This window comes from Salvelinus sp. IW2-2015, linkage group LG24, assembly GCF_002910315.2.
Source record: "Salvelinus sp. IW2-2015 linkage group LG24, ASM291031v2, whole genome shotgun sequence".
NCBI classification, from domain to species: Eukaryota; Metazoa; Chordata; class Actinopteri; order Salmoniformes; family Salmonidae; genus Salvelinus; species Salvelinus sp. IW2-2015.
The window spans coordinates 7,349,746-7,372,823 of NC_036864.1; the positions used below are offsets into that span (position 1 = coordinate 7,349,746).

At 42.1% G+C, this 23,078-nt stretch overlaps 1 protein-coding gene across 1 annotated transcript; it reads right to left on the reverse strand.

The window, feature by feature from the left end:
* Window positions 1-411: 411 nt before the first annotated feature.
* LOC111951351 (sulfotransferase 4A1-like) lies at window positions 412-22,665 on the reverse strand. The gene is given in 11 exon segments (XM_023969408.2): window positions 412-2,317; window positions 7,032-7,035; window positions 7,149-7,241; window positions 7,243-7,286; window positions 8,151-8,154; window positions 11,199-11,293; window positions 11,580-11,706; window positions 11,804-11,884; window positions 12,404-12,444; window positions 12,642-12,728; window positions 22,325-22,665. Coding segments are annotated over 11 exon segments (858 nt in total). The 5' UTR covers window positions 22,494-22,665; the 3' UTR covers window positions 412-2,204.
* Window positions 22,666-23,078: the final 413 nt, after the last annotated feature.

Sequence of the window (23,078 nt, forward strand, 5' to 3'; positions counted from 1 at the left end):
CAGAGAGAGAGATACAGAGTGAGAGAGATGCAGATAGAGTGAGAGAAACAGAGATAGAAACAGAAAGTTACAGGCAGCGTGAGAGAAACAGAGATAGAAACAGAAAGTTACAGGCAGCGTGAGAGAAACAGAGAGATAGAAACAGAGAGTTACAGACAGAGTGAGAGAAACAGAGTGAGAGAAACAGAGAGAGAGAAACAGAGAGAAAGAGATACAGACAGAGTGAGAGAAACAGAGAGAGAGATACAGAGTGAGAGAAACAGAGTGAGAGAGATGCAGACAGAGTGAGAGAAACAGAGAGATAGAAACAGAAAGTTACAGACAGAGTGAGAGAAACAGAGAGAGAGAAACCAGAGAGAATACAGAGTGAGAGAAGATAGCAGAGATAGAGGTGAGAGAGAACAGAGATAGAAACAGAAAGTTACAGCAGCGTGAGGAGAAACAGAGAGAGAAAACAGAGAGCGATACAGACAGAGTGAGAGAAACAGAGAGAGAGGGAGTAGACAGTGAGAGAAACAGAGAGAGATACAGACAGAGTGAGAGAAACAGAGAGAGAGATAGACAGTGAGAGAAACAGAGGAGAGAGAGAGCAACAGAGAGATACAGACAGAGTGAGAGAAACAGAGAGAGAAAAGAGAGAGAGGAGAGATACAGACAGAGTGGGAAGAACAGAGAGAGAGAGATATACAAGACAGAGTGAGAGAAACGACAGAGAGAGAGAGATACAGACAGAGTGAGAGCGAGATACAGACAGAGTGAGAGAAACAGAGAGAGAGAGAGATACAGACAGAGTGAGAGAAACAGAGAGAGAGAAACAGAGAGAGAGAGATAGACAGTGAGAGAAACAGAGAGAGAGAGAGATACAGACAGAGTGAGAAAAAGCAGATAACTGCGCCTGTGGAAAGGGTCTGTTGAGGTTGTTACATCCACATCAATTCTACAAACATTCACAAGTGTCCAGCAGAGCAGAGGGGTTGGGAGGGGAGGATCTACTGGTCTGTCTGAGGGCATTTACAGCAGGAAGGAGGAGGAAGAGAAGTAAGCAATAGAAGAGAAAGGGGGCTCTGTTGACAAACATAGAGGGCAATGGTGTTTTGATGCCTAACCTTTGGGGAGGGATGGATACATCCACCTTTGGATCCTGAAGGGACATGTACTTGGGGGACAGAACACAGAGAATGCTGGTAACATGGAGGATAACTCTGTTGTTTCAGTGTGGTACATTAACTCTATAGGTGGCTATGGGTCTGAGGACAGAGGAAGGCATCACTTTAGCAGCATGAACAAACAGAACTGATATGAAAGGCAGTTGTGATGTGTTGTTTTTCTGATTTTGCTCACACACGAGCATGTACACACACACACACACACACAAACACACACGCATTCACTTCAGCAAGAAAGGCTGATAAAAAAAGTCTAGTGCTGATTAAGCTAATGCCCATTGAAAGCCTTTTTGTAACAAACAAGCTATGTAATGTACTGAAAGTGAAAAACGTGTGCTAAAAGGAAGGACTAGGTAAAGTAGGAACTGACCTGGATACAGCCGAAACTGAACACTTGCTCTGTATCAAAGGGCAGTCATGGGTGGTCTCTATACTTGACTCTGAGCTGGACTTATGATTCCCCACCATAGCATTCATACAGCGTTTAAAAAACATAACACTGTCTCAACGTTAAGTGTTGAACGAGACGTGTAAGCTTCCTCTGTATAGGTTTGGTGACGGCGCCACAAACTTCCATGCGTTTCCCTCAGGCTTGGGGCCACTGCCACATACACAACTTGCTATAGAGCACTGGTATACACATACATACACAGCGGTACATACTGAAGAGGAATGGGGATGATGGGCGGAGAGGGGGGTGGGGGATGGGATCTGTGCCACATTGGGCTAAAACAGGATCTCGCTGATTGGCTGAGAAACTGACCGATTGATTGATAAATCAAAATTGATTTGTAAGCTGATTAAGGATGCAATCTTTATATTGATTGATTGGTGTGTTGACTGACTAATTTATTGGGTGATTGATTGGTTGGTTGATTGACAGCTATAGTCTTTGGCGGTGGAGCGATTGATATATACATTATATCCAATACGTGATTGATTGATTGATGAAGAGAGGCAGAGGAGTGTACAGTGTTTTGGCAGCAGGAGGAGGAGTGTAGTCCGTGTTCGCGTCGTTGTGGTCAGTCGGTTCGGTCCTCACAGGCCGAAGTCAAAGGTCAGGTCAGACTTGCCCATCTTCTGTCTATACACCGTGTCAAACTTGTCATTCATAGACACGGTGAAGATGTCCTGCCACAGTCCCACGCGACCTGACAGAAGAAAGAGTCACATGATCATACATCACTGAGACAAACGGCCGAGAGGAATGGTCAGTAGTCGATATGAATGTTGTTATTTTGAAATCTTCTTTATTGCATATTGATCAGCTCATAGGCTATCTATGCTTCCTTATGACTCCCAACCGTGTACAGCGAGGTCCATAATCACCTCGATAGAGATGAGCAAAAAACACTGAAATAAATAATTCAAATACGGAGCTATATTGTACGCTACATTTTGGGGGGGAAATTATATTCTTTTATAGTAACACAATTGCTCAGAGAAAGAGATTTTGTTTAACAAGTTATATTGAGAAAAATAGCCCCATAACATCAAAGATCCAACTGCATATTTTACAGTAGGTAATCAAATCAAAATCAAAAAAAGATAAAGATAATTACACAAGGAATAGATACACAACGAGTAACAATAACTTTGCTATATACACGGTGTCCCAGTACCGGGTCGCTGCGCAGGGGTACGAGGTAATGGAGGTAGATATGTATATACAGTGCATTCAGGAAGTATTCAGGCCCCTTTACTTTTCCCACATTTTGATACGTTACAGCCTTATTCTAAAATGGATTAAATAAAAAATTGTCCTCAGAAATCTACACACAATACCCCATAATGACAAAAACATGTTTTTAGATTTCTTAATAAATAAAATAATATGAAAAATATAAGTATTTACATAAGTATTCAGACCCTTTGCTATGAGCCTCGAAACATGACAGCCCGCTTGGACTCTCAGACCATGAGAAACAAGATTCTCTGGTCTGATGAAACCAAGATTGAACTCTTTGGCCTGAATGCCAAGCGTCACGTCTGGAGGAAACCTGGCACCATCCCTATGTTGAAGCATGGTGGAGGAAGCATCATGCTGTGGGGATGTTTTTCAGCAGCAGGGACTGGGAGACTAATAGGATCGAGGGAAAGATGAACGGAGCAAAGTACAGAGAGATCCTTGATGAAAACCTACACCAACAGWACATAGGGCGGTCTATTTGTTCGCTCGTTAGGAGGCCGCCTTGCCTGCCTCTTTTTTCGAGTCCCGGTGATTAGGGCCTGGTTCGGAGTAAGCAGAATATCTAGAGCTGCCGACTCGTTAAAGAGGCTCGTAAAACAGCCGCTATCTAACGTAGCGCCATCTCATATATCTAGGTATGGGGATCTTTCCTGCTTATATACTGGTGTGCATGGCACTCTATTTTCATATCATCTGACCATAGCACCGGTTCCAATCCAAGTGCTAAGGCCGTTTTAGCAAACTCCAGGAATTTACATTTGTTGGATAACATGAAAATAGAGTTGGCCACGCACACCAGTGGTGGGTTTGGCATCGAAATAAGGGTGTATAAACAGGAAAGATCCCCATACCTACTGTAAAATATGGTGGTGGATCTTTGATGTTATGGGGCTATTTGGCTTCCCACCTGGTGCCTTTGTTAAGGCCAACGGAATCATGAACTTTACCGAGTATCAGGAAWTTTTTTGCCAAAAAACCTGGCTGCCTCCGCCAGCAGGCTGAAACTTAGTGGATCTTCCAGCAAGACAATAACACCAAGGACACATCAAAATCCACAAAGAAATGGTTAATTGACCGCAAAATGAACATTTTTCAATGGCCATCTCAGTCATATGCATTTGAACCCCATTGAAAACCTGTGGTTTGAATTGAAGAGTCCATAAGTGCAGACGATGGATATCTAGGATCTGGAAAGATGTTGTATGGAGGAATGGTCTAAGATCACGCCAAATGTGTTCTCTAATCTCATAAAACATTTTAGAAAAAGGCTCATTGCCGTTATCCTCACAAGGTGAAGTATTGAAAGGCATTGAAAACATATTTTTGAGATGAAAAATATTACTTGTTAAACTAAATCTCTTTCTCTGAGAAATTGTATTAGAATAAAATAATATMATWTTTGGAGCATACAATATGGGGCAGCAGGTAGCCTAGTGGTGGGCCAGTAACCGAAAGGTTGCTAAATCAAATCCCCAAGTTGACAAGGTAAAAATCTGTCGTTCTGCCCCTGAACAAGGCAGTTAACCCACTGTTCCTAGGCCGTCGTTGTAAATAAGAWTTTGTTCTTAACTGACTTGCCTACTTWAAWWAARGKTWAAWWAWWWTTWMAAAAAAATATAGCTCAGTATTTTGTATTATTTATTTGCTACAGTCTTTTTTGCTCATCTATCAAGAGCGCCAATCATTTTGGGCCTATGTATGTATGTCTACAGACATGGACTCACCTGCCCTCCAGTAGTGTGTATAGGAATGTGTGTTTATGGCCCTAATAGCWCAGAGCTGTGTGTTAGACCAGCACCAGGTCAGAGGCTAGGRTCCATGCACTAAAAGAAACAGAACATGGAGAAAACAAGACAAATCTGACAACAAATYATAAGAAAAAAACAACATAACAAAAATCTACAATGATCAACATGAAAAATGAAATCATAATTATATTAAAACGACATTCATAAATCATAATGCCAGAAAAAGTACAACAAATGTGAACGGATTTCCAAACTGAACAGTAAGGTGCAACTCCTTGTGCCAGAAATCACTGAGCTGTAATTACTATGTTTAACCACAGGGAGGCGGTGCAGAGCAAAAATAGGAGTGAATGGAAATKCCCTTAATTCAGCTAGGGGGCAGAATTTTTATGTTTGGAAAAATAACGTTCCCAAGATAAACRGACTATTTCTCAGGTCCAGATGCTAGAATATGCATATAATTGACAGATTAGGATAGAAAACACTCTAAAGTTTCCAAAACTGTCAAAATATTGTCTGTGAGTATAACAGAACTGATTTTGCAGGCGAAAACCTGARGAAATCCAACCCRGAAGTGCCTTTTATTTGGAAAAATCCCTGTTCCGTTGCCTGCCCCTCCTCCATTTAAAGGGGTATCAACCAGATTCCTTTTCCAATGGCTTCCTCAGGCTGTGACCAGGCTTTAGACATAGTTTCAAGCTTTTATTTTGAAAAATGAGCGAGATTTTTCAAAACGCGTCAGGTGTCCTTTGATTAGTTCCTGCGCGTGAGAGATGTAGCTCGACATTTTCTTTCTCTGTAGTATTGAATAGGTTACCGTTCGGTTGAAATATTATTGATTATGTATGTTAAAAACAACCTGAGGATTGATTATAAAAACAATTGACATGTTTCTACGAACATTACGGATACTTTTTGGAATTTTCGTCTGCCTTTCAGGACCGGAACGAGCCTGTGGTTTTCTGAACATAACGCGCAAACCAAATGGCGGTTTTTGGTTATAAAACTAATCTTTATCGAACAAAAATAACATTTATTGTGTAACTGGGAGTCTCGTGAGCGCAAACATCCGGAGATTATCAAAGGTAAGCGATAMATTTTATTGCTTTTCTGACTTTCTTGACCAATTTGAGGCTAGCTGTTCTTACTGTTTTGTCTAGTGATTGATAAACTCACAAACGCTTGGATTGCTTTCGCTGTAAAGCATATTTTCAAAATCTGACACGATAGGTGGATTAACAACAAGCTAAACTGTGTTTTGGTATATTTCACTTGTGATTTCATGATTATAAATATTTKTAGTATTMTTTTKGAATTTGGCGCTCTRCAATTCAGCGGTTGTTTATGAAAATGATCCCGCTAAAGGGATCCATGCGGCAAGAAGTAAATGAATGGTCCAGAGTGAGATATTCCCTATTCCTTTGAAGGTTTATGTTACTGCTGGGGTATGTACATCTGACTCATGATCTGCGGTTTGGTACAATAAAGCTCTAGTTACTCTCTGCCCCTAACAGACCCAGGATCAGMCTTCYGCAAMCCAGTGCTAACCTTCACCAYTATGAGCCAAACAACTAAACTGGCCCTGGATCATTGCTTAAAGATATAKACTACACACAAACACATAGTATGTAACTGTTCTACATAACCTACATACAAATCTGGTCTAGGTTGACTCATCCTCAGCCAGGTTAGCAGAGATATAAAGCCATATGAACATATTCTATATGCCTTGAACAGTGTGCGTGCATCCGTATGCCTACCGCAAAGGATAACATTCCAGCTTGCTGTAATTTGGTGTATGGCTGAGGCTCACACATTTCGTTCTGATATCCTATTTCTTTGTCTCTCTCTGTCATTCTCTCTCTCTCCCTCTGTTCCCCCTCTTCTATCMAAGTGCACCATATCATGCACTGCAACCATGCTTGTGTCTAGGCTTGTGAGTGTCTAATAATAGCCTAAACAATGTATATGATGCAAGCAGCGAAGCTATGAATGGGGCTAGAGGGAGTACACCAAGTAATGTGTGTGTGTGTGTGTGTATGTGTGTGTAAAGGTTGGAGTTGGCATACAGCACACACGTTACTGTCCCTCTTGGCACACAGCCTTCACCCCTTCCATTCACTTTACGGCCCAAAACACGCAATGCTTCAGTAACCCTATAGATCTCTTTACTTTCTCAACTCTGTCGTCGGGAGATACTCGGAAATCTCTGCCTCCATAGTGATCATTCCTTGGCTTATCTTTATAGTAAACACACTTCTGTTTCTCTTCTCTTTCTTCCTTTCCCTAATCTCTACCGTCCCAATCTCATTAATTCCTCATGCTCTACTAATGTACCCTCTGTCCTCCCATCTGCCCACTAAATTCGAATCCCACTTACTCAAATCTCTTGCTCACATATAATGCTACATACATCCATACCCTTACCCCTCTCTCTCCCCCTATACCCACAATCACCCCTTACTTCTCTAACACCTCCAGCCACCACTCCTCTCCCCCATCCCTCGCCCTCCTCTACCCTCCTGCAGATGGAGAGGCCATCACCCCTGCAGATGGAGAGGCCTCTGAGTTGCGGCACTGCTCTATGAGCTGGTTGCAGCTCTCCACCATGGTCTCCAGCTGGGCCTTGTCACATGAAGACACCCAGGAACCTCGCCAGCTGCCCCACACCAATGTCCCAGCCTGGAGAGAGAATGAAGGAGAGTAGGAGAGGAGAATAAGAGACAGAGGAGAGAGAGAGGAGAGGAGGAGAGGGAGGAGAGGAGAGGAGAGAGAGAGAGAGGGAAGGGAGAGGAAGAGAGAGGGGGAGAGGAGGGAAGAGAGAGAGGGAAGAGGAGAGGGATGGAGGAGAGAGAAGAGAGGGTGAGGAGAGTAGGAGAGGAGAATAGAGACAGAGAAGAGAGGAGGAGAGGAGGGAGGGAGAGAGAGAGAGAGAGAGAGAGAGAGAGAGAGAGAGAGAGAGAGAGAAGAGGAGATTGGCCACAGAAGAGAGAAAGAGTCCAAAACAGAGATGTAAAATATGTAAAATAATGTAATTATTGGTGTCACCTCCAAAATGATTGGCATTTTACATGCAYGTTACCTAATTTTTAYACCCCAGTGAAACAGGAAGCCATGGAAGGCCACAATACAGTTCCTTAAAGGGGCAATCCGCAGTTGTTACATCTATTTTTGGACTACTGAATTCATTATATGTACCCGTTGATTATTGAAGAATATAACTTATAAATGCCTCATGATCTTAGTTCAACTGTCTTACACCATCAGAAAACAATATATAAACKTGTTTTACTCAGTTTGTAAACAAATACAATTTAAACAAACACTATATAGCTTCAAAACATGATTCCTTGCATCCATAGCCTTGTCTATGAATTTGAGAGTGGTTACATTTCTCCAGCTCCATCCCTCAGATTTTTATCAAAACCAGGGGTGGGGAGATGGCTTTGTTATTGTTTCTACTGCTGATTGCGCTTTAAGCTGAGACTAAATTAAAAAAGTCAAAAAAAGATATATAGGGGTGCCAATATTTTTTTTGACACCTACGTATCTATTTGAGAAAACATATTATTACTATTATTAAAATCTATTTCTCTGAGCAATATAAAATAATAATAACATTTCAAATGTTTTGGAGTGTACAATATTGCTCAGTATTTGGATGATTTAATTAATACAGTATTGTTTTTGCTCATCTTTATCAAGAGTGCCAATAATTTATGAGGTGACTGTACCAAATGATCTCTTCTTATCACTCCCAAATGACCTATGAACTAGAGTTTGATAATGCCTTAATAATAAGGAGTATAAGACAGGTTGCAGTACTTTCTATTCCATACACAACCCARTCACACCACTGTGACAAGGTAGTTGGGCTGTATTTATAGGGGGAAGTTGAGCCAAAGGGGTATGGTTTTCTTGTTTCTMGGAAACCATACACAAAATGTATCATTGAAACAAAATATACTGAACAATAATATAAGGCATTATTGCTTGGATATGAGGTAACAGCGGTAAAAAGTAACAAGTGTTTGTTAGGTGTGAAGCCTGTGTTAAAATATGCTTAAAGTGATTAAAAGACAAAAAACGATTGTGTTGAATTGTGTTTGGGAAATAGAGATAGACATGGTTTGAAAAAGGTAGTGGCAATATTTCATTAAGTACAGACATTTGTAGGCGGCTTAATTCACCCCGTCCCACTTGTCCAAAACACGAGGTCTCTGTTGGCACAACTTACCCCGGGTGTTTTCAAAACTGTAATGTTTACATGTATTCTGATTCTTTTCAGGGATACACAACATCCTGAAATCTATGTAGATACCTTTGTTAGAAAGAATACTATAGTTCCCTTGACAGAGTGATGCTGAATGTAAAAAGCAGCTCAACTTACCCCACTCTCCCCTGCATCTAAGACAGAGTGGGGGTTGAACTCTGACTCCGAACATCTGCTTATGTCATCTAAGACATGTTTACAGATCCTTCTATGTGTTATCTAGCGGTTATACATTGGAGTTTCATTGCCTTGCAATAAAGAGGCTGAATTTCTGTCTGTCTCTGTGGCCGGTTATAAACTTTGACCACAGTTCCTTTTTTCTTTCTATAGAAACAGATGCCTTATCCTTATATAACACACTTGCTCAGCAAATACCCTTGCCATACATGTTACGTTTTTTCCTCAATTGCGTACAAGCCATTTTTGGATCTGTGTTGAAATGTATCTACAGCAGAACAGCAGAACAGCAATGATCAAATGCTCAAATACATTTACAGAAATTCTGATCATTTTCTTGCCTGACTTGCATTTCTTAGACCAACTTTTGTTCGTCAGTGAATACAAAAGTCACTGTTAAGTTTTGTTCATAGAATATAACGCATTGTTTTCATCAGAAGAGAAATGTGTGCAATTGCGTTCACTGTTTCTGGCAATCAGTAAATACTACTGCATGAAATTCTTGATCAGCCCAATTAGTGTTATACCATGTACAATATAATAACAATATATGGAAAGATCTAGGAAATGGGGACAGTCTAATTGCCATAATATTGTGGATGTGCAGAGATGCAGAGCATGAAGTTGGGTTACCCATAACTCATCATCTTCAACATTGTGAACTYTGATAGAGCTTTGCTATGGTGATGATTGAGGCCTATACAGTCATAGTTGTGTTCCTCCATTGTATTCACCTTTTTTATTTGTATTTATTTCTTTATTCTTTTACCCCTTTTTCTCCCCAATTTCATGATATTCAATTGGTAGTCTCATCGCTGCAACTCCCCTACGGACTCGGGAGAGGCGAAGGTCGAGAGCCATGCGTCCTCTGAAACACAACCCTGCCAATCTGCACTGCTCGCTTAACCCGGAAGCCAGCCGCACCAACGTGTCGGAGGAAACTTGCAGATAGTGTTTCTGCGCAGCAATGGAAAGTCTATATAGCAATGAGCAAACTAGCCTTTGTATTGAATACATGAAACTGCATTGTGATGATACCGATGAATGTGCTTATTTCTTCTATTTTTTATYAGGAATAATATMTSTGTCTGAAATTGTTTGGTGTAATATGCATAAAAGGAGAGTAAATAGCCCATAATTCTGCACCTTTGGATAGTTGTACTTCCTTTTTAGTGACTGCAAAGAAAATGCATTGATCTACTTAGAATTTTATTAGACTGAATAACTTTCTGTTTTGTCTGCTTGGACTCAACAGATAAATATGGTTGTGTTACTCTTTTTGCAGGCAGTCGTGTTCTTTTGATCAATCTGACATTTTGACGGTATAATATCATTTTGAAGAATGTATTTATGTTTTGAGACGGCATTTACTGTTTCGCCAAAGGCCACAGAGTTCTCTTTTGAACTCTATTTTGGAAGTCGACAACATTGTTAAAAAGAAAAATGGTTGTACGCGATTGAGAAAAACCTGTTTGTTTTCCAAGAAAGGTAGGCTACATGAGCTACTTTCCCCCAACAGTGTCAATGCTGTAACTATGTTGTAACACTGATAGTCACTTTGAGTGATAGTGAATAATATCACACCCTGGAAGGCTTGCTAGTCTATATACTGTATAAACATTCATGTTTGCAAATGATTCCTAACAAGAACACGCTGTGTTTCTGGGCGGGTGTTGTGTGTATGTGAGCATGAGAGCCTGCATGCATGTGTGTGTGTGTGTTTCCGTGCAATGCAGCCCTGAAGGGACCTTTGGAACAGCAAACAACAGTATGGATTTGTTCCCATTCTGCCCCAGTGAGAGTGCAGTTATGTTCCATAGACTGGAACTCTGGTTGCCACGTAGCTCTGAGGGTGGTACGGTTATCATAGAGGTTAGGTGGTATGGGTAAAGTTAGAGTGACATTTGGGATAGGATAGAGCAGGACCACCCAAAGTAGGGCCAAACTTGGCCTGCTAGAGGCTTCCAGAATGATCTTATGTAGACATGGTGGGTTTTTGGCAGCGCACTAATCAGTGTACCTCTAGGATAGAGGGTGGAGGTTCAGGTAAGGTTTGGTTTGATTTCGATATATGCTAGACAGTAGATATAGATGAGTGATGGAGGGAGAGAGAGAAAGGAAGGGAGGGAAAGCGTTTTTTTTACCTTGTACATGTCTTCATATTTCAGGAAGAGGACGTTTGAGTCCATGCGATGCTCCCAGAACTCCTGAACATGCTCAAACCAGGAACCATATCCCACTATGAGACAGAGAGAAAAAGAAGGGGAGAGAGAAACATAGGTGGAGAGAGTTTTTAGTGAGTTTCCCCATGTTTTTCCCCAGTTTCCCCAGGCTTTCTCTTCCCTCTTCACACAACCTGGCCTGATCAGTTACTTATTGCCTAAATAATGCCAGGTCTCCCTGTTAGCCACCCATTCCTCTTAGTCCCAATTAAGAAAAGTAGTCCAGTGTAGACAGAGGACACAAGATGAATAGTGACACCCCCTGCACACCTGGGCGGGTGAACCCTGAACTCTGACACTCACGCTTGTCGTTCATGAAGCGTCTGCAGAACTCCTGGAAGGTTCCGCGGTAGCTCATGGTTCTGAGGGAGCGGTGGAACTGGTAGTAAGACACCACAAGATCTTTAGGGTTCCTCGCCATGTAGATCACCTACAGGAGAACCACATAGAACCACACAGACAATTAGGACTGAATAGATGGAAACATTATACAAACATTATACAAACCAATTGAAGTGTACTCTGACCTTGGACTCTCCATTGTGCATGGCTGTAGGCAGGAAGCGGTAGGGCAGGTGGCTTTTTATCAGACGAGGAGATGTCAACTCCTGTGAAAAGATAGAGGAATTGTCATCATTGGGAACAGAGACGGTATAAAACAAGGAGCAGAAAAACACCTAATCCATTTCTTGCTTTGCATTGAAATATGGTGCTGCATGTGGTAACTGTACCTGTCTGTTTTACAAGCAAGTGATTCAGGATCAGGAAGTAATAATACTCAGTGCTGTAGGCCTACCTGTATGATGTCTAGGCCAGACTGAGGGTACTCCAGAACAGCCGTATATAGTGCTGTAGGCCTACTGTATGATGTCTAGGCCAGGCTGAGGATACTACAGTACAGTAGTAATACTCAGTGCTGTAGGCCTACCTGTATGATGTTAGGCCAGGCTGAGGTACTCCAGAACAGTAGTAATACTCAGTTCCATAGGCCTACCTGTATGATGTCTAGGCCAGGCTGAGGATACTCAGACAGTAGTAATACTCAGTGCTGTAGGCCTACCTGTATGATGTCTAGGCCAGGCTGAGGATACTACAGAACATAGTAATACTCAGTACTGTAGGCCTACCTGTATGATGTCTAGGCCAGGCTGAGGGTACTCCAGAACAGTAGTAATACTCAGTGCTGTAGGCCTACCTGTATGATGTCTAGGAGGCTGAGGTACTACAGAACAGTAGTAATACTCAGTGCTGTAGGCCTACCTGTATGATGTAGGCCAGGCTGAGGGTACTCCAGAAAGTAGTAATACTCAGTGCTGTAGGCCTACCTGTATGATGTCTAGCCCAGGCTGAGGGTACTCCAGAACAGGAGCTGCTCATCGATGTTCATCAGACCAATCTCATCTGGGTGCCCCTGACTCACCAAGATACACCACTCCTGAAGGAGACTGGTACCTGGGGGGGGGGGGGGGGGGGGGGGTAAAGATGGTGAGAGGAGGGAGGGGAGAGGAGAATGAGAGGAAAAAGGTAAATGGGTAGTCATTTGTGTAAATGTAAAATGACACCAATGAGGGAAAAATTCACAGCCCAAACTACACCATTATAGTGCTGTTTAGCAAACACTTACCAACCTCACACACCAGATGATCTACACGGAACAAAAATATAAACGCAACATGCAATAATTTCAAAGATTTTACTGAGCTACAGTTCATATAAGGAAATCAGTCAATTAAAATAAAGGCCCTAATCTATTTATTTCACATGACTGGGAATACAGATATGGATATTTTGGTCACAGATAGGTAGGGCCGTGGAACAGAAAACCAGTGAGTATCGGATGTGACCACCACTTGCCTCATGCAGCGCAACACATCTCCATCCCATAGAGTTGATCAGGCTGTTGATTGTGGCCTGTGGAATGTTGTCCCACTCCTCTTCAATTGCACTGCAAAGTTGCTGGATATTGGTGGGAACTGGAACACACTGTCGTACACGTCGATCCAGAGCATCCCAAACAGGCTCAATGGGTAACATCTCTGGTGAATATGCAGGCCATTGACGAACCGGGCCATCTTCAGCTTCCAGGAATTGTGTACAGATCCTTGCGACATGGGGCAGTGCATTATCATGCTGAAACGTGAGGTGATGGGTGCGGATGAAAGGCACAACCCCACCGACACTATGGGGCACTCTGTTCACAATCAGCAAACCTCTCGCCCACACAACATCATACGTGGTCTGCGGTTGTGAGGCCSGTTTGAAAGAAATGAGCTTTTTGTGTGTATGGAACATTACTGGGATCTTTTATTTCACCTCATGAAACATGGGACCAACACTAAACATGTTGCGTTTATATTTTTGTGCAGTACAGTTTTATACCGAATGCTGCAATGATAGTTTGTCTATTTTAGCTAGCTAACCTTAGCTAGATAGCTAAAATAGCCAAACTAACCTTAGCTAGGTAGCTAGCTAAGCTAGCACCAAAGCTAGCACAGTATCTGGATCCTCCCCTTTTCCACTGCAGTTTCAGATGAGCAGCACTCAGTGAGTCAGTGTTAAACCTTGTGAAAAAGTAGCTAGTGCCCCTAATGGAAGTACCAATGCCAAAGAGGAGAAAAGTGCAGGACATAAGTTTTTTTGGAAGAGAATTGTAAATGAATGAATGGCTACATAGCTAGCTAGCTAACTACACTATACATACTGTAATGGTCTGGTAATACATAGTCAGCTAGCTAGCTATACATATTTTGCCAGACAGTAAATAAATAATTTAGCTAATAAATCATWATCTAATTCATGTTAATAAGTTAACCCCGTCATTGTTCAGGTCAGCCATTTTTGTCATATGATAATGGCATTTGGTCAAATGATTAAGGCTCGGTTCAAAGACAGGCAATAGAGAGTGAGAGAGAGAGAGCACCACCCATGTTGAGGCAGGGAGAGGACGAATAGGTCATCAGGTGAGAATTTGGAATGTAGTGGTGAAGAAACAATTGTGAACACACAAATTTGAATATTTAAATGTAGTCCTATAAGACATGCCTTGTAGATGTAATATTGTTTAAGTTTAATCATATTTTGAAAAAGGCCCTTCTATTTTGGCAATAGAAAGTAAGACACGGTTTGTTGTCATGTTTGATGAAGGGGACTGAGCCACAAGTCAGGGACCAGTTGAGCACAGATGACAGGGGCAGAGCCACCGAACAAAAATAAGTTATCGACATCGGTACCAGGACAAAACCAAATCAACCACATCCCAAGTGTATTGTAATCCAGAAGCGAGCTGACAGAGTTGTCATTTCAAGAGAAGTGGTTTCAAGTTTCCCCTGGCGTCCTTACAGTGCCTCTTTAAAAACCTCTCTGGGATAGGTGGGACATTAGCGTCCCACCTGGCCAAAATCCAGTGAAAATGCAGAGCGCCAAATTCAAATAAATTACTATCAAAATTAGACTTTCATGAAATCACACATGCAGTACACCAAATTAAAGCTACACTTGTTATGAATCCAGCCAACGTGTCAGATTTCAAAAAGGCTTTACGGCGAAAGCAAACGATGCTATTATCTGAGGGTAGCACCCCAGCAAACAAACACAGACAATCATATTTCAACCCTCCAGGCACGACACAAAACGCAGAAATAAAGATATAATTCATGCCTTACCTTTGACGAGCTTCTTCTGTTGGCACTCCAATATGTCCCATAAACATCACAAATGGTCCTTTTGTTCGATTAATTCCGTCGATATACATCCAAAATGTCCATTTATTTGTYGCGTTTGATCCAGATAAACACCGGTTCCAACTTGCGCAACATGACTACAAAATTTCTCATAAGTTACCTGTAAGCTTGGTCCAAACATTTCAAAGTACTTTCCTAATACAACTTTAGGTATTTTTTAACGTAAATAATCGATCAAATTTAAGACGGGATATACTGTGTTCAATACCGGAGGAAACCAAAGTGTAGCGTGCTTTTCAAGTCACGCGCCTCTATCAAAGAGTACACTTCCCTCTACCCTCGTTCTGAACAGTGCTACTTCTTCATTTCTCAAAGGAAAAACCTCAACCAACTTCTAAAGACTGTTGACATGCAGTGGAAGCGATAGGAACTGCAAAAAAGTMTCTTAGAAATCTGGATTCCCAATGAAATCCCATTGAAAAGAGAGTGACCTCCAAAAAAAATTCTGAATGGTTTGTCCTCGGGGTTTCGCCTGCCAAATAAGTTATGTTACATGATTCAAACAGTTTTAGAAACTTCAGAGTGTTTTCTATCCAAATCTCCTAATAATATGCATATCTTAGCTTTTGGGCCTGAGTAGCAGGTAGTTTACTTTGGACACGCTTTTCATCCGGACGTGAAAATACTGCCCCCTATCCCAAATAAGTTTTAAAGGGGGTTTTATGCTTCCATTGCACCAAAGGTTTTCTGAATAAGAGGTTACTCTTTGGCAAAAACTCAAACCCTGCCTTTTATTGTCCCCAGCACAAGGTGCACCTGTGTAATGATCATGCTGTTTAATCAGCTTCTTGATATGCCACACCTGTCAGGTGGATGGACTATATTGGCAAAGAAGAAATGCTCACTAACAGGGATGTAAACAAATTGGTGCACAACATTTGAGAGAAATATGCTTTTTGTGCATATGGACAATTTCTGGGATCTTTCATTTCAGCTCATGAAACATGGGACCAATACTTAACATGTTGCGTTTATATTTTTGTGCAGGATAGTTTTATACCAAATTCTGCAATGCTAGTTTGGCTATTTTGGCTAGCTATGCTAGCATCAGGCTTTAGAAATTGGAAGAAGGCTCTTGAGAAGATTTCTGCTTATGCTAAAAGAGTTCACAAAAATCAAACCCTGTGGACTCACAGTTATCTACAGCTTTAAGAAGAGGAAGCAAAACATTGTCTACTGAAAATTGAAGGTTCAGTGAAGTTCTTTGCAAGACAGGGTGAGGCCTTAAGAGGTCACGAGGAAGAACATGAAAATCTTTAGGAACTTTTAAAAGGCAAAAGACGACAAAGTCCTTCAGAGCTGGTTAAAGAGGCGCAACCATGATTACACTAGCCCTAAGATACAGAATGAGATTCTTAACTTAATGAGCAATGACATCATTTGAAGAATAGCCAAAATCATCCGATCTCTCCCMTCCCCCCCAACAACACAAAGTTACGCCCTTGGCTGTCGGACAGGCGAAGAGTGAGTATTGACTGTCCTGTCCGCTTGGGTTGTTCGGWTTCCAGATTTTYCATATCGTCATACCGTCCTTCTCTCATTCCAGGATTTATGGTATTACCGGTTTAGTGCACAAGGGGGCGATAAAAACCTAAAAACCATTGGGAATCTGCAACCAAAATTCTAACAAAATTAGCGAATTTCCATGGAGGCTGCTAGCTWAATATGCTAACAAGCACGAACAAAAATAAACAAATTTCAAATCCAGCTCATAAAGTTACACATACACTACCATTCAAAAGTTTGGGGTGACTTAAATTGCTTTTCTTTCAAAAAGGAAATTTCTTTAACTCCCTTTTTCTCTCCAATTTCGTGGTATCCAGTTACTGTCTTGTCTCATCGCTGCAACTCCAGTACGGACTCGGGAGAGGCGAAGGTCGAGAGCCATGCGTCCTCCGAAACACAACCCAACCAAGCCGCACTGCTTCTTGACACAGAGCGCATCCAACCCGGAAGCCAGCCGCACCAATGTGTCGGAGGAAACACCGTACACCTAGCGACCTGGTCAGCACGCACTGCGCCCGGCCCGCCACAGGAGTCGCTAGTGCGCGATGAGACAAGGATATCCCTGCCGGCCAAACCCTCCCTAACCCGGACGACGCTGGGCCAATTGTGCGCCGCCCCATGGGCCTCCCGGTCGCAACAGAGCCTGGGCTCAAACCCAGAGTCTCTGGTGGCACAGCTAGCACTGCGATGCAGTGCCTTAGACCACTGCGCCACCCGTGAGGCACTGGACATTTCTTTTTTGTCCATTAAAATATGATGTTGATCAGAAATACAGTGTAGACAATGTTAATGTTGTAAATCACTATTGTAGCTGGAAACGGCACMTTTTTWATGGAATATCTACATTATGAGACCCATTATGAGCAACCATCACTCCTGTGTTCCAATGGCACGTTGTGTTAGCTAATCCAAGTTTATTATTTTAAAAGCCTAATTGATCATTAGAAAACCCTTTTGCAATTATGTTAGCACACAGCTGAAAACTGTTTTTACGATTAAAGAAGCAATAAAACTGGCCTTCTTTAGACTAGTTGAGTATCTGGAGCATCAGCATTTGTGGATTCGATTACAGGCTCAAAATGGCCAGAAACAAAGACCTTTCTTCTGAAACTCATCAGCCTATTCTTGTTCTGAGAAATGAAGGCTATTCCATGCAACGAAATTGCCAAGAAACTGAAGATCTCGTACAACGCTGTGTACTACTCCCTTCACAAAACAGCGCTAACTGTCTTTAACCAGAATAGAAAGAGGAGTGGGAGACCCCGGTGCACAACTGAGCAAAAGGACAAGTATATTASTGTCTAGTTTAAGAAACAGACGCCTCTCAAGTCCTCAACTGGCAGCTTCATTAAATAGTACCCGCAAAACACCAGCCTCAACGTCAACAGCGAAGAGGCAACTCCGGAATTGCAAAAGGGTTTTCTAATGATCAATTAGCCTTTTAAAATTATAAACTTGGATTAGCTAACATAATGTGCCATTGGAACACAAGAATGATGGTTGCTGATAATGGGCCTCTGTACGCCTATGTAGATATTCCATTAAAAACCAGCTGTTTCCAGCTACAATAGTCCTTTACAACATRAACAATGTCTACACTGTATTTCTGATCAATTTGATGTTATTTAATGGACAAAAAAATTGCTTTTCTTTAAAAAACAAGGACATTTCTAAGTGTGACCCCAAACTTTTGAACGGTAGTGTATATAGGTAGGAGATACCGAATGTCATTTTTGGTGCGTTTGAACATTTACAAGCGAATGTGAACAAGAGACAGTACAAATTAACAAAAGTTTTGATGCACGCTTGTCTGATCTGAAGCGGCATGTGTCAGTCTGGGGTTTGCCTGCTCTACTCAGAGAAGATGGGGAGCAGCAGACAGAAGGAGAAAACGGAGGAGAAAAAACACAAGGAAATGAAAAGACAGCAGTGGCAGCAGTCCAGATAACTCACCCAAARGGCTTTGACTTCTCAAATACGGCAGAAAGCCAACACAATATGATGCCCCATCACCTTATTAATTCAGTAACTTACTTAGATAACACAGAATTCTTAATTTTTCACAGCAGGAAGATAATATATAACAGGTAAGATATCTCTTGGTGTGTTTAATAAAAGCAGATCTAAAATGCTTTTTTTGTTATTTCTGCTCGGCGTCCGACAAATTTTGTGCTTCAGTTGCACTTCTCCACTAGGATGAGAATTCATGAACGGGCGTTCTATCAGCAGACAGCTCTGACTGATGTGCCGCTTTTTTCTCAGGTACTTTTCTCTGTACTTTTCTCAGGTAAAATTCAAGATTAACTGTAAGCAAAACATTAAGAAATATGTATGGCTACATTATGTCTATGTTAAACATTGGAAATGATGGCCATGCATCGTTTATGCAAAAAAATACCTTTCTTTTTCGTTGCAAACTCATTTACTTGTGTGGCTGCCATCTGTCGAATGTGTTGCGCTAATGTATTTTCTGTGAAGGGAAACGATAGTTGCACGTCCCTGATCACTCTGTTGAAGCAACAAAAAAAAACACTGTTGACTTTGAATATAAAACGCAACCCCTGTCAATACACAGCTGGACTCAGCTGCTCCTGCTTTCACCCATTGTGCTATTTACAAACAAACATGACTGGCTCAACTTTTCTGGGGAACTATGATAAGYTTCATAATGTAAAATAATGTGACAGGTGAAATGAAGAACGTGATCTGCTTTATCTCCTAATTGCTCAAGTTGACTGCAGGTATTTACTTAAAAAGTAGCTACAAATGGTATTGACTGTATTGAAAAAACACCCAGTGACTATTTCCAAATACCCCGGTATACGGTATATACGGTATACTGCCCAAGCCTTATGTCCACCTGTGTACAATGTCTTTACCAACGACATATTTTACCAGGATTTGGAAAATCTATCTGATCATTTATTTTCCCCGAAAGCTTTGTGGACATCTGGGAATTGTGCATTGAGGAAGATTCGTGGCTAGGTGCATTTGGAAGGACTCAATAGGTCAGTTAAGAACAAATTCTTACAATGACGGCCTACCCCGGACGATACTGGGCCAAATGTGCGCCGCCCTATGGGACTCCCAATCCCGGCCAGATGTAACACAGCCTAGAATCGAAACAGGGACTGTAGTGACACCTCTTGCACTGAGATGCAGTGCCTTAGACCACTGCGCCACTCGGGATAGAAGTGTACAGAATGGTTACCTGGAGGAAAATGGGGTAGGGTCATGCTTTGTAATTTCAGTCAAAGGGAGGGTTTAGTATTTTTTTAATCTAGTCCAGGGGTGGGTCATGTAATTTGTAATTTATGAAATCTCAATATTTCTGTGTTTTAGAATTAGTTGCATATTAGGCTGTATCGATGTGTGCCCAATGCTGCGGGCAACATCAAGTGCGCTTATAGGCTATTTAGTGTGGTCTCAATCAAATGATCCATAGCCTATAAGCTATGAAGTGCATGCTGGGAGAAGCACAGAGCAAGGTTATATTTCTAAGATACACTATATATACAAAAGTATGTGGACCCTCCTTCAAATTAGTGGATTTGGCTATTTCAGCCACACCTGTTGCTGACAGGTGTATACAACTGAGCAAACAGCCATGCAATCTCCAGAGACAAACATTGGAAGTAGAATGGCCTTACTGAAGAGCTCATTGACTTTCAACGCAGCACCGTCATAGGATGCCACCTTTCCAACAAGTCAGTTCATCAAATGTCTGCCCTGCCAGACCTGCCCTGGTCCACTGTAAGTGCAGKTATTGTGAAGTGTAAACGTCTAGGAGCAACAACGGCTCAGCCGCGAAGTGGTAGGCCACAAGCTCACAGAACGGGACCGCTGAGTGCTGAAGCGCGAAGCGCGTAAAAATCGTCTGTCCTCGGTTGCAACACTCACTATCGAGTTCCAAACTGCCTCTTCCCAGAAGAGTGGAGGCGGTTATAGTAGCAAAGGGGGACCAACTCCATATTAATGCCCGTAATTTTGGAATGAGATGGAATGAGATGTTCGACAAGCAGGTGTCATGTAGTGTATGTAAAATGGAGTAGAATTGCATGAAATGTTTATAAAAGGCCATTTCTTCTTGGACCTGAAAATGTGATAACAGATTCATGCAATGCTTTTACTTGAAAGGAGATCTCTCCACCCCTACTCTTGTCCACGGTGGTCTGAGAACCCAAAACCTTGTGCGCTATCAAAATTCCTGTGTTGCCATGTAATGCTTACAAGATTAACAGTTTCTAAAACTGCATATCTAAGACTCTGGTCTGTCCAAGCAGTGAGGGTAAATGTATACATGTTCTCTGCTATCCACTTCGGTTTAATTATTATTTTGGGTACAGGGGACAGTTTTTTTTTTCAAGTATTCAGGGAGGTTTTAGGTCATATATTTAGCTGGAGGGAGGGCCAGCCATTTGTGTTTCAGAGGTCTGATTCTATCCATGTAACCCTTATTATAAATAACATTCACTCCCTTACAGTGCTAATATTGTAGGGAACAACATCGCCGATCACTGACTGCCAGCCTGCATCTGTTACCAGGCCTTGTAAGGTGTGCATATTGGTGGCAGGGAAGTCAGGTGCAGGAGAACGAACTTAGTATAAACGGAGTCATTTAATAAGAACTTACAAACAAACTCCAAAACCAAAATATACAAAAACTAATAAAATGGGTACAAAACCCATCACGCACCAACACATAATAGCACTAACATACAATCAAACAATCTCCAACAAGGACATGAGGGGAAACAGAGGGTTAAATACACAACATGTAATTGATGGGATTGGAACCAGGTGTGAAGGAAGACAAGACAAAACCAATGGAAAATGAAAAATGGATCAGTGATGGCTGGAAGATCGGTGACGTCGACCGCCAAACACCGCCCGAACAAGGAGAGGGACCGACTTCGGCAGAAGTCGTGACAGACCAAGAGAGCACAACAACCCAGACTGCTCCCACCTCTCTTCTCTCCTCTCTCTCCTGTAATTATACTTTACTCCTGCAGATGCAGATATAGGCACTGCTGAAATCCAGTGTGGACAGAGAAGAGACATTAAAGGAATACTTGCTATATATGTCTCTGAAAGATTTGACTCCCACAATGAACTTGAGGGAAGATGGATATTTATGTCCACCTAGTCACGTGACCAGGAGGACCCACCCGGGGAGCGAGTTCTGCTCCAGCACAGGTTGTCAACACACAAGTGCGTCACGCGCAAGCACAGCGTATCACGGTCCGCAGCAGCACAGCACTGCGCAAAGCAGTCTGGATCTGACAGAAAGAGACGGATGTAAGCAGTAACCCGAGGCCTGAAAATTCAATACATTGTCTGTGTATCCTCCGATAACATATGTCAACAGCGAATGGATGCGAAGAGCGCAGGCGTTTAACGTAACTCGAAGGTTCCCATGATAAGTTATTGATTTCAGCAGCACATAACTCAGAATGAAAAGTCATTCAATGAGCTGCCATGACTGCCACGAAATCAGACTGTTGTCTATTTGTGAATGTTCCTAACGCAGCCAGGCGATCGCAGCATTTAGCCTGCTGCAGGCTACGTTTGGAGAGAGGTAAACATTGATGCCCTTCCCTAATAGACCAGTGCAACTCCGAACACAATGCAATCATAAACTTATAAGGACTCAACTGAAGACAATTGCGTTTCTTACACACGACACAATATGGCGAAAGAAATGTAAAGCAACTATAGACCTACACCTAAGACCCTGCATTCTCTAGTGAGGGTACTGGACTAACATATTGCATAGCATCAACACTTGCCAATATTGTTTACCTGACTTGGGATACGTGACAATCCATATGTCGCTACTTCTGAGGGAGAAGTTGGCGATCTCCTCCATCTTTCCTCTGCAGAAGGGTGGAAGTCGTACTCCATCAAACTCGAAGTATTTGCTCTCAAACTCTATCGGGGTGCTTGGCGTGTCTGCCTCGCTCTCGGCCATCCTCAAAACGGGCACCCAACAACAATATATTTGTAATCAATTGAAAGGTTATAATTAGATTTGTTTTGAAAGCGATAATAATTATCGTCTCGAGTCGAGATATATGGTTAGGCTAGGACGTGATAGACCGCGAGCGAAGTACGCATTGACCTTCAGCCAATCACGTCGTAGCAAAGTGATGTAATGCATGCGCTCATGTGATGCGCGCGCCTCCTCCTCAGCTTCAGCACCAGTTCGCTGTTGCGGAGCACGCGCGTGCTCACTAGTGTCTGTAGCCGGAAGAGGAATGCTTTCAAGCATAGGCTACATGAAGCATTCAAGCTGATGCAGGTAGTTGTTCTTGGAAATTAAAATCAAGAGATTAGGTTTTCAAATTCTACGTCAATGGCCTTCTACATTAGCCTATGTAATGGTCCCTTGTTTGATCTGGGTAGACTGCTGTCAAGTGAGCCGACGCCCACAAAACGCTGCAAAGCAATCCGCGCTTCAGTCTCCTCCTGAATTTAACTGCGTGAATACACAACACTTTACGGTATCGCACGTTTTATGGTAGAAAAGCTAAGTGGGATGCACAGATAGAGACAA